The 12,255-nt window shown below is 45.9% G+C and overlaps 1 protein-coding gene across 2 annotated transcripts in view; it reads right to left on the bottom strand.

Annotated features, from left to right (window-relative positions):
• MED13L (mediator complex subunit 13L) overlaps positions 1-12,255 on the bottom strand; it is a 173,908-nt gene that overhangs the window by 20,075 nt on the left and 141,578 nt on the right. For both annotated transcript variants that reach the window (XM_081841684.1, XM_081841683.1), the window contains exons 18-24: positions 11,812-11,991; positions 11,218-11,441; positions 9,075-9,267; positions 6,039-6,489; positions 5,125-5,344; positions 2,512-2,700; positions 918-1,141 (exon numbers count right to left, since the gene is read on the bottom strand). In XM_081841684.1, the coding sequence (XP_081697810.1) occupies positions 918-1,141; positions 2,512-2,700; positions 5,125-5,344; positions 6,039-6,489; positions 9,075-9,267; positions 11,218-11,441; positions 11,812-11,991 (1,681 nt within the window). The remainder of the gene's footprint in view (positions 1-917; positions 1,142-2,511; positions 2,701-5,124; positions 5,345-6,038; positions 6,490-9,074; positions 9,268-11,217; positions 11,442-11,811; positions 11,992-12,255) is intronic.

The following is a 12,255-nucleotide window of genomic DNA, read 5'->3' as shown; positions in this document are numbered from 1 at the left end:
AATGGTTGCAGTGGTTGTGTGAAATGGATGATGAGAGAGATTGGATGGCTGATTGCGTGTATGTTTCGTTGTTTGAAATTTTATATTTATGTGACCTTGTAGTGCTCTCTGATTTTAGATTATGTTTATGCATAAGGATATTATGTATTTTGCTATGTGAATCATTTGACATGGTTTTATTTGCTCATTGTGTGCATAAACTGCTTTGAGATATTTTAGATAGTAAGAAGTCTATAAATGGAAATAATAATAATTAATTAATGCTAATGCTACTTCTACTACTAATAATAATACAGTACAGTGGTGCCTCGCAAGACGAAATTAATTCGTTCCGCGATTTTTTTCGTCTTGCGATTTTTTTCGTCTTGCGAAGCACGGACTTTGGAAAAGCTTCAAAAATCACCAAAGTCTTCAAAAACTTCAAAAAAGGCTACCACACCGCGTGCTATGAGTTGCTCCTCGAAGTGAATGCACGGTTTTAAGAAAAAGGAAACAAACTTGCAAGACAAAGGAAACAAACTTGCAAGACGTTTTCGTCTTGCGAAGCAAGCCCATAGGGAAATCCGTCTTGCGAAGCAACTCAAAAAATGAAAAACCGTTTCGTTTTGCGAGTTTTTCGTCTTACGAGGGATTCGTCTTGCGAGGTACCACTGTACTGCCTCTCCTGTGGCTAGCAGAAGTACTCTAAGATGTCAGGGGGGAAAGGGCTTGTCCAGCCAAGCCAAGCCAAGCCAAGCCAAGCCAAGCCAAGCCAAGCCAAGCCAAGCCAAGCCAAGCCAAGCCAAGCCAAGCCAAGCCAAGCCAAGCCAAGCCAAGCCAAGATCCCCCAAACTGGAAATGCTGCGGATGACTGAAACCTTCTGCGTGCAAAGAGCATGTTCAGCTACTATGTGTAGAAACCCGGTTTTCTGCCCTACCTGTTTGGCAAATCGATGTTGACAATGCAGGTTTCCAACAACTCGCCGTGCAGGTCGGTGCAGGAGGCCAGAAGCCACCGCTGGTCGTGAGATAAACAATACCCAACAAAGAGCACATTGTACTTCTGGCTGGCTTCTCCAAAGGTCTCCCCGAGCTCTGTCTGTTTGTCTTTGATGGGTGCCAGGATAAACGGAGGGGAGTACAGCTGAATGGGGCTGGGCCGCTGTAAAAAGAAGAAGACATCACGTAAGATGGTGAAAGAGCTTTTAAGGTCACAGTAGCTCTCTGCTTATGGTATGCCATTTGTCTGAAGCAAGGGCTGTGGAGGGCTACCAGCACTGTACGCCTTGAACACTCAAACAACAATATCTCAAGATTTTCATCACTGCTAGAAGCAGTGCATTCAGTGTTGGATGCCCACGCCTGTGGCATTCCCTTCCATCTGAGATTAGGCAGGCACCCTTCTTGTTGTTACCCTTTGTGTGGTTTATTTTTAATTGTAATTTTGTGTACACCACTTAATTATTAAGTAGTGTATCAATACCTCAAACAAATAAATAAAAATCCATTGTGTAGTGGGGCAGCCACTTCATAAAAACTTCTCAAAACAAGCTCAGAACATAGGTATTACTATTTTTTCAGAGCAAGGACAGGTGCTGTGCCCATTCATTCACTCCCTCCTCTCTCCTCTCTCCCATCACAATATGTAACAAAGTTTTGAACTGAGATGGAGAAGGAATGGTGTTCAAACTGATTTCTATGTGGAATTTGTCAGCTCTGACCCAAGTGAGCTTCTTGCATCAAGCATGAGCTTATGCCTCAACTGCTAGGTGCATGGTCATTGTCCTTTCTCCTCAAATAATGACATGCCAAAGAATACACGAATTACATATATATATCATGTATAAAAGAGTCAAGCCACGTGAGATAATGCAGTTCTCCAGAATAATTTTAGATGCATCTTTTATGGTTAGATGCACTGTTATAGACATCTGTTCTTGTGCTGCTTACTTTAAAAACCCTGAGTGTATATATAAGTCAGTGGAGGTGCTCATTCTGGACTGAGCAGGTTCCGCTATGCAACTGATAAATCCTTGGCTCAAGGAAGACAGCATTTGACACCATTTTTATTTATTATTTTTGCAGCGTCCTATTTCTGTGTGGTGTTTTGTTTTGTTTTGTTGATCTGCACAGTTGGAAGTTCTACTGACCTAAGGGTGTTGAGACAATGCATCTGTGTGTTTGCTTCATTCCAAGAGACACGTATTAAGGTGTTTAGTAACATGTGAAAGGGAAGCAAATGCTCATTCAGGTTTGAGGCTTCTAAAATTCAGGGTGGCAGGGTTAGGCTGCAAACCCAGCTGTGCAGCTAACCTCCTCAATGCACTGAAACAGCCTCGGTAGCCTTGGAGACTATTGCTGCTCTCGGTTTCTCAAGCAGGGATTCAAAGCAACTGCCGCATCCTCCTCTGCCTGCTTCTTGCGATAACTTGGGTACAAGACAGCAATTAGATACTTCAGGCCAAGTACCAGGTTCCGTTTCAGCTTTCCAGGGTGGGGCTGGTTATTGTGTGTGTTTGTTAGAGCACTCACCTCCGGGTTCTTGAGAGTCATCTCGATGTTGGCTGCCGGCCCAAAGCCGGTCAGGGACTTGATGTGGATCTGTGTGGGCAGCGGTTGCCTGCACTGGCAGTAGACAGAGAACGCCAGAGACTTCAAGTGCTGAATGTAAAAGACTTGCTCGTCCTTCATGGTCTGCAGCATGTATTGGCAAGGCACAATCTAGAGTGTGATAGACAGAGGAACCAAGTCAGAATTATAAGGCTCATCTTAGGACCTGTTCGCATGTTTAATACTTAAGGGGCACCCATAAAATATTTTTTTTGCCCATATACACAAAAGTGAAGGCAAGCAAGAAACCTGATAATTTTTAAACTGTTTTGCAGGTTGTAGCTTTTTAGAGTAGAAAACTTGGACACGCTGTTTGTTCCCTTAATGTGTGAAGCAATCACTGTTATTCTGCCTGTTCTACAACATGAGCCATTTGCCACAGACTGGGGTGAGCTGAGCGAGTTCACACAAACTGATGCCATTTCAATAGCCTGGAGAGAACCCGCTATCAATAACAGAGTCCCATTATGCCACTGCTTAGTCATATAGAAGCAATTTTCATGTGCGTGTCTGATGTACTGCAACTCCATGGCCTTCAAGACACCCAAGTACTTCTCAGAAAAGCTATGTTTTAAGCCAGGCTCTCAAAAACAGCAGCTGCAGTAGGAAACCTGCTCCTTGGCCGTTCGACTTCACAAAGATAGGAACTCAAGAGGATGGGAAATTCTTTCATCCAGAAATGAGGCTTCCATATAGAAAGCTGGCTATTGAGTAGAAAAGGTCCTGGCCAAGGCTTCTCCCTGACAGGCTAACTCTATCTAGTTGGAGGCAGAGGAGGAGAGGACTGAGAGTGAAGAAAGAGCTGGGGGGCGCACTTTCCCATTCTTTGGACTCCCTGGGAAACCTGCTGTTGTACCTGGAACTGGGTGTGGAGAGTGCAGCTGAATGGGGTACAGCTGTGGGCCTGCCCATACAAAGCAAGTCTAGAGTGAGAGACTAGTCTTCTCGTTGTGAGACTTTTATGTGTGAGCTAAGAGTTTTGGGGGGATCCTGGGTGAGAACCCAGAGGCTGAGAGGTAGGGTGTGTCAGAAGGAAAATGAACTGATCTCTCTCTCTCTCTCTCTCTCTCTCTGTATATCTAAATGTAACTTTGTATTAATGTAACATTTTTATATGTAACTCTGTATTTTTGCAATATTTTTGTTTAAGTTGTCTGTTGCTGCTTCAGTTTTCTGTCCACTTAATGTATTAAGTGGTATAGAAATGCTGTAAATAAAATAAATACACAGAGGTAATTTTTCCCCATGGGTAAGTGCTCCATCGCATGAGCTGCACTTGCTGTTAATACTCCAGATACAGGTTTACTTTGCTGTTTGTGAGAATTAATCCTCAGACTCGTCTGGAGGTCAAGATCATTGCACAACAAACACTGAACTAATTGTGTGTAGTAATCAAAGGGCTCCAGGCAGAGGGCCTTCTTGGCAGTGGCACCCTCCCTGTGGAATACCCTCCTATCAGATGTCAGGGAGATAAAGAATTACACAACTTTTAGAAAACATCAAAAGGCAGCCCAGTTCATGGAAGTTTTTAATGTCTGACAACTTAGTAATTTTTATATTTTGCTGGAAGCTGCCCAGAGCAGCTGGGGAAACCCAGCCAGATGGGTGGGGTATAAACAATATTATTTATTATTAATTATCATCATCATCATCATCATCATCATCACTACTCCTGGATACAGTAGACTCACCACACATTTAATGTGTGCCTAATGGCCACTGCCAATTTCCTCCCAAGATTTTTGCACTTTATCTTGCTATAGAGCCAGAAAAAATCTGCTACGGTCTTCCAACACAGCTACATTCACAAAGCAAATGAGATTAAATCAATATCTTAATTTGAATGGTTCTGCAGGATGTCCTGTGCAGGTGTCCTATGAGATATTTGCTACTAGGGGTATGTGATGTACCCTACCCTACATAAATTTAATTTCTGCTCCCAAGCCACAATAAACCCACAAAAAGACACGTTGCTCTAAAAATGTTTGCACAAACTGTGCTGTCCGGAAGAATCTTGCAGAAGAGAATGTGCTATATTCAATATGTCATGTTGTGTTCTATTTAGAGCTCTGATTTCCACTGGCAAAAGGCCATGTACTTACAAACCAAACTACAGGTTCGTGGATATAAGAAAGGCACATAATGAGCTGGCAAGAGCACCATTTGGCTCAAAATCTAAGAGGCAAACTGGTCTCTCTCTAAGTAGCCTGGGCCCAGGACACCTGAGGGACCTCCTCCTTTATCACCCTCCTTGCTTCCAAAGATCAGAAGGAGAGGCCCTTCTCTGTGTCCCTTCTGAGTGTGGAGGCACTGTTGAGGATGACTAGGAATAGAGCTTCTGTGGTTGCACCAATACTGTGGAATATCTTGCCCCATAAAGCACAGATAGCCCTCTCTCTGGCTGTCTTTTGCAGACGTTTTTTGCCTGCTGAGGTCATTTTTACTTGTGATCTCTGCTGCCGAGGTTGCTTTTAAATGGGTTTTAGTGGCTAGAAGGGCCCAATATAAAAATTTCTATATAAGCAGATAAGTTACCTGGAGAATGAAAGAATTCCTCATATGTTCAGGCAAGTTGTCCAGCATCTCTGTGTAACACCGCATCAAGCTCAAGAGCCAGAAGTTGGCAGAGGTGGATTCCTCCTCGGCAGTGTAGGTGAAAGGATCCACCATGTAGATGACGACAGCCGGAGGGTAGGCGTGGCTATCTGCCGACTCGGGTTCCGTTGGAATTCCTATCCTCTCCCTCTCTGCAGAACTAGAAAAGAACAGGGTGTTAAGTGCTGATTTAAAACGTCTCAGTAAAGAGATTACACATATGGGGGGCTATGGAAAAGAGGCATAAGGGGAAAGGAAGGGGGAGGCCCTGAAGCAGCCCAAGAAAAGAGGACCGGCTTGCTCCAAAGGCACAGAAAAAGCGAATTATTAAGAGACAGCAGCTTAGTGCTACGAGGCTACCTTGGGCTATCCCAAAGCCTAAGCGTTGGTTGCAGCAGAACACAGGCTTAGCTGTGGTTCCTGCAAAGTAGGGAGCTGGGACTAAATGACCCTTTGGGTCCCTTCCAATTCAATGATTCTACACAGAGTTATGCCTCCTTAAACCCTCTAACAAGGAGTTCTCAGGGTGAATATTTTAGTTTGGGGCAATCCCATCCATGTTGATGTATTCTGATTTGGTTTAACAGTGCTACTCTTGCATTTGTATTAATACGTTCCATCTGCCTTGGGACCTTTGGGTGACAGGATTGGACTAGAAATCTCGGAAAGCAAACCAGCTGAAATCAATTGGCTTAAGCAATCTTAATGCTGCGTTCAATATTATGAGCAGAGCGTCAACAGCAACAAAAATCACCAGTCATCGTATAGTATGTAGGGATAAACTACAGAACATCAGACATACACATGAGAAACAGAGCTAAAAACCCTCTGCTGTGAATGCTCACTGGACCTACCTTTCCTGTCCTTCTTGCTGCTGTTGAGATGAATTATGCCCTGCCTCTGCATCTCCTCCGGAGACTGTGCTTCCTTGGGGTCTCTCCGTAGAATTTACACCAAGAATTGGGTTTTGACCTTGAGGTAGGCCACCGCTGAACCCTGAAGAGGAGGTAGTGCTTGTCTGGTTAATACTGGGCACTGAGGAGGATGCTGACAGCTGTGGCACTGTGGATCCAGAGGTTGAACTGTTGCCTCCTGGGAGGCTTGTGGTCCCTCCGTTGGGTGTGGGGGTGAAAGAACTGCCAGTTGGGGGAGCCCCAGGCGCAGCAAGGCAGGCCGAATTGGGAGGAATCGGTGCAGAATTCCCGGATAGCGTTTGTTCCTGGCTTGGTGGTGGTGCTGGTGCTGTCTGGTGTTTAGGTGGCACCAGCAGGCTGCTGTCAAGTTGCAAAGTAGCTAAGTAAGGTGCTGAAAGAATACACAGATGCAAAGATGTTAAAAATCGTGACCGAGAAAAAGGCTGTCTGAAGGGCAAGCCTTGGCAACAGCAAGCAAAAAAACCACCACAAAGTCTAGGCTTTCAAAACAAGAGTCAGGCAGGCAGACAGAATTATTTCCTTGATAAGGACTTTACTGACTGGGAGTCAAGTGGCACTGCAGAGTCCCTGCAGTGTGACAAGTGGGAGGAAAGGGAAATCATGAAGTTTCCTTTTTATTGCTTGCTCTGGAAGCCCAAGGAGTACAGATGTATAAATCCAATTTTGCAAAATGTCCTGGGAACTGGCTGTTTACATTACTGACAGGTTTCGCTGGTATGTGCTTAACTGAGGATTCAGCATATGAATTCCAATCCTGGAAGTTGTTCTGGAGTTATATTGGGAAGGACAGGCCTCATCCATTACTCAATGGACCAAATAAGGTGCTGGCACTTTTCACATACTGGTGTGCAGGATGTTCCCCACACGGGCCAGGGAATGATTGCTCCTCTTCCTCCTTCCCACACAATTTGATCAGAACTCCCTTTTGATTTGAGGTTACGTATTAGTAGAAAGCTGTTTTTCCTTGCCCCCCCCCCTTTTAAAAAGTTAACACCGTAGGCTATCCCACGTCTTGGGGATAGAGTGGAACATAAAGTTGCATGGTTCTGAACCTGTATCTTACTGAAGGAAGGAGCAATGTTCCCGCATATAGTAGAGGGCATCTGCCTAGAAGGTTGTATCTCCTGATAATCCCAAGGCAGGGACATGTTGATTTGTATACGCTTCCTTCTTTCTGGCTTGTCTATGACTAAGCTTAGGACAGAGTAGAGTTTCCTTAGCAGTAACAGAGAAGCAGAGAATGCTACAGCTGGGCCACATAGGAGAAAGCCATAGAATGCCAATTCTTTCCACTATATGCCCCAGAAAATATAGTGCGCTAATCATAACCATTTGATCGGATATCACATCCAGCAGCCAAGAAACTGACCTCATGAATCATCACATACAGTGGTGCCTCGCAAGACGAAATTAATTCGTTCCGCAAGTTTTTTCGTCTTGCGAGTTTTTCGTCTTGCGAAGCACGGTTTCCCATAGGAATGCATTGAAAATCAATTAATGCGTTCCTAGGGAGACCGCCTTCAGACCAGGTCCGGGGACAGTCTGTCCCCGGACTTCTTCTGAAGGCTGGGGGGGGGGGAGGACTTTTCTCCCCACCGCCAGGCTTCAGAACAGCCTTCTGAAGGCTGGCGGTGGGAAGAAAAGCCCTTCTCCCGCCGCCAGCCTTCAGAAGAGTTCCTGCAGGGCTGCCTAGGCTGCGAATAGCAGCCTGCTGCCCTGTGCGAGGGACGCTCTGAAGCAGAGCGCCCCTCACGCGGGGCAGACATCTGCAGCTTGGGGAGCCCTGCGGGGAACTCTTCTGAAGGCTGGAGGCGGGAGAAGGGCTTTTCTTCCCACCGCCAGCCTTCAGAACAGCCTTCTGAATGTTGGCGGTGGGGAGGAAAAACCCTCCTCCCACCGCAAGCCCCGGGAAGAGAGGAGAAGCTGCGCGCCTTCCCCTCTGTTCCCGGACCTGTCCTAAAGGCTTGCAGCGGGAGGAGGGCTTTCCTCCCCACCGCCAACATTCAGAATGCTGTTCTGAATGTTGGCGGTGGGGAGGAAAAACCCTCCTCCCACCGCAAGCCCCGGGAAGAGAGGAGAAGCTGTGCGCCTTCTCCTCTGTTCCCAGACCTCCCACCGCAAGCCTTCAGGACAGGTCCGGGAACAGAGGGGAAGGCGCGCAGCTTCTCCTCTGTTCCCGGGGCTTGCAGTGGGAGGAGGGTTTTTCCTCCCCACCGCCAACATTCAGAACAGCATTCTGAATGTTGGCGGTGGGGAGGAAAGCCCTCCTCCCGCAGCAAGCCTTCAGGACAGGTCCGGGAACAGAGGGGAAGGCACGCAGCTTCTCCTCTGTTCCCGGGCTTGCGGTGGGAGGAGGGTTCCCCGCTGTCCCGAAGATTTCCCTATGGGCTTTTGTCTTGCGAAGCAAGCCCATAGGGAAATTCGTCTTGCGAAGCCGCTAAAAAATCGGAAAACCCTTTCGTCTTGCGGGTTTTTCATTTAGCGAGGCATTCGTCTTGCGGGGCACCACTGTACATCAGTTTTTCAGCCAATGCTCAACAGATTCAGAACAAAGTGTGAGCAGTAAAAGAAGTCAGGCTGGTTGGAAAAACAGGATATACCTGCCAAGATAAAGCAACTACAAGAAAATCACCCCAACACAAGCCCGGGGAGAGAAGTGTAAAAATAAATAACTATTAGCCATGAGAACTAGGCTCCATATATAAGGAGAGGTGTTACCCTCATGTCTGTTTATATGCTTCCCAGAAGCACGTGGCTGACCACCGATGGAAAGAGGACACTGAACTAGATGGACCTTTAGAGTTCACTCCATCAAAACTGTCCTTCTGCTCTTGGCTACCTATGCAACCTTTGGGACAGGCAGCACCATTGAGAGAATGTAAAGTGTCTGGGCTTTCAAGCTGAAGAGCCCAGCTGAAATGAATTGCCTCCGATCTACTCTGTCTCTGCACTTACCTAGGTGGTGACGACAGACTTGCGCATAAAGTTTGAGCCTGGAATGATTGTCACAGTCTTCATTGCCCCAGGGTGGGTTAAACCAGTCACTCACAAGCTCATCTGTCAGCTTCTGGGCTACAGTCTTTCCCACTTGCATGATCCCATCATGCAACACTTTACAGATTGGTTTATGTTGACCAAGTCGACACATCTGGAGACATAAAGAGGAAAACTGATTGTAGTAGTGCAATACATATTCACAAATCACAGATCTAGTTCTAGAAATCTTCAGAGGTCTGAACATGCATCCCCAATCCAACATTTATTTTATTTTTTAAAAAATGGGATACTCCCACAGGTAAAGCATAAATGAAACAAAAAGTCTATCTCTCACTTTATTTCAACTGGCTCACAATTAAGCCTAAAGGACAGAAAATAAGAATCCAAGTTTGCCCAAGTGCAATTTATTTCAATGCCAGTGTGCTTATCTGCCATGACTTTCAGTGGAACTCAAGCACTCTGAGCTCTCTCAGGATATCACACTAAAACAGTGAGCAATTGCAAGAGAAGCTTTCCTGCTCCACAATGTTTGCAATTGTGGAAACTGAAATAGTCTTTGTTTCTGTTACCCACCCTGACTTGTTGCTTAAGCATTACTGCATCCTAGTGGATAATTGAAGCATTACTGCTGTCATGGACTGGAAATAATAAAAAAAATAGGAGTGTGCCTCTGAGAATAAACAGAAAATTGAATGGACTGGCAATGCTATACAATAACAGGGCTTTCCAAAAATAAAATAAAACCAACACGAGAAATTGCATATAATCCAAATGTGCCAATTTTTCAAAGAACTGTAGATATTTTTCCTTACCTCATGATCCCCCTGGTGTGCTAGGCTAAGAAAAAGGTTTGTATACTCCAAAGAACACCCCCACACCCCCGGACATGACACTAATTTTCTGCTTCTTTGAGAATCTGCTGAATCAGAATCAGAAGAATCTTTATTTGCATCAGCTACTAGCCATAGCAATAAAATAAAAAGAAGTGTACTGAAGATAGAGGCAAAAACTTAACTATACAAAATACATCAATAATGAAATAATAGTTCTTATTCTAATTGTCCATGCTAAAATTGCAGTTTTTGCCGTCACCTGGTTATTTTGAAGAGAGACTCTGATGCTTTAAAGCAGACTTTGCCAACCTGCTGCCCTCTGGATGTTTTTAATCTACAACTCCTGTGAGCAGGGCCATAAATGGGGAGGGGGTGAGGTGGGCCCCCGCCAGGGGCACAAGCAAGGGGGAGACACAAAATCGGCTTTAAAATATGTTCATAAATATGTCTATAAACAAAAATATTAATTATTGCCTCATAAGAAAATGTTTTAGATAGAGGGTGAATTGAATGGGGGGGCGGGTTGGAGGAGAGGGAGAGAAGAGTGAATTTGTCAGTGGCTAGGGGACGCAATGTGGACAGTTCTGCCAGGGCACAAGATTGCCTAGCTACGGCTCTGCCCATGAGCCTCAGCAAGTTTGTGCTTGCTAGAGTTGATGGGAGTCACAAACTAAAACTGGTGCAGAAGGGACCAGGTTGGCAAAGGCTAGGTAAAGGGACCCCTGACCATTAGGCCCAATCGTGGCCGACTCTGGGGTTGCGGCGCTCATCTCGCTTTATTGGCCGAGGGAGCCGGCGTACAGCTTCTGGGTCATGTGGCCAGCATGACTAAGCCGTTCCTGGCGAACCAGAGCAGCGCACGGAAACGCCGTTTACCTTCCCGTTGGAGTGGTACCTATTTATCTACTTGCACTTTGACGTGCTTTCAAACTGCTAGGTTGGCAGGAGCAGGGACTGAGCAATGGGAGCTCACCCCGTCGCGGGGATTCGAACCGCTGACCTTCTGATCAGCAAGTCCTAGGCTCTGTAGTTTAAACCACAGAGCCACCAGCGTCCCAATTATTGCCTTTAGCCCTCCCATGCTGCTCTAGCTATGCCATTTTTCAAATAATAGATGCTGATGGTGTAATCTGTTGGGGCACAAATGAAAGACAAAAGACGAGGGCTGCTGTTTGCTATAATTTCGGTCACGGACACCTGCTTTTTTATGGGGGGGGGAGGGCACAGAGTCCTAATAAACCTTACGAAACTCCCTCTTGCTCACCAACCTCATATACGGCGCTCAAGTCCCTGAAGAAAGTTTTGGCTCCATCAAGCAAGGCCTCATTTTCTGGACACACCACGATATAAGCAACATCCCGATGGCCTCCATATGGGTCCAGCAGCAGCCTCTCCCAGAATGGCAAGGAGAACGGAGAGATTGTCAGGAAGTCCTTGTCATAGCTGACCAGCAGAGTGGGGATTGGAAGAGGCTCAGGAGACTCCTCTGAACCTGAATCAACAGGGAAGGAAGTGTCAGAGGACTCAAGACACCACAGGATGAACTTTGACAGGCTGTCCAAGACTAGCTTTCGATGCAAAAAGTACCATATGGCTCCGGACACCTTCCATGGAGCCACTTCCTCCACTGAAAGGTTACCAGAAATGCTTTGCAATCAAGCAATAAAGGTTTTGCTGCTGTGAAAACCGCAGCCAGCACAACGACTATGGGGTGTGAATGGTGCATGGAACGCAGCTGGCATGGTGCCTACTGGATAACGCACGTGGCGATGTGCATCCCACACCTGCCATTTTTAAATCTAGAAAGCTGTGGTCTCCTGCATCAGCACAAAGAAATACAAGTATGGGTGTGTTTGCTGTACCATAGGTTCCCCGTCCTGCCATTTTATGGAACTGCTGCCAGGTGAGGGGTCCTTGGACATGCTGGATGTTTTCCCAGGTCCTGCCAGTCCGCTTCTTCTGGATGGCATCTTGGAGGAAAGGCTGGAGGGACAGGAGCATGCGTACTACGTCCTGGGAGGAGAGCATGCTGATGTCTAGAACTGAAAAACAACAACAAAGCAGCTAGACTCAAGAATACAGTGACAGGCATCCAAAATGGTTCAATTCCCTTGCTTTAAAAAATAATAATCACAGAGTATCTTACTTTTTTATCAATCAATATATTAATAGTAGTTTTAAAATTCCAAGGAAGTCTTTTTCATCTTTCTGGTGGTATCCAACACTATACTCTGATCTTGATAATGATACTTTGGTTGGTTCTCTAGAAGTCTCACCCAAAAGAAGCTCTTACAGAAGGTACACAT

The sequence above is a fragment of the Podarcis erhardii genome (assembly GCF_964252035.2).
Source record: "Podarcis erhardii genome assembly, chromosome: 15".
Classification (NCBI taxonomy): Eukaryota; Metazoa; Chordata; class Lepidosauria; order Squamata; family Lacertidae; genus Podarcis; species Podarcis erhardii.
This window is presented reverse-complemented; position numbering and strand designations above follow the sequence as displayed.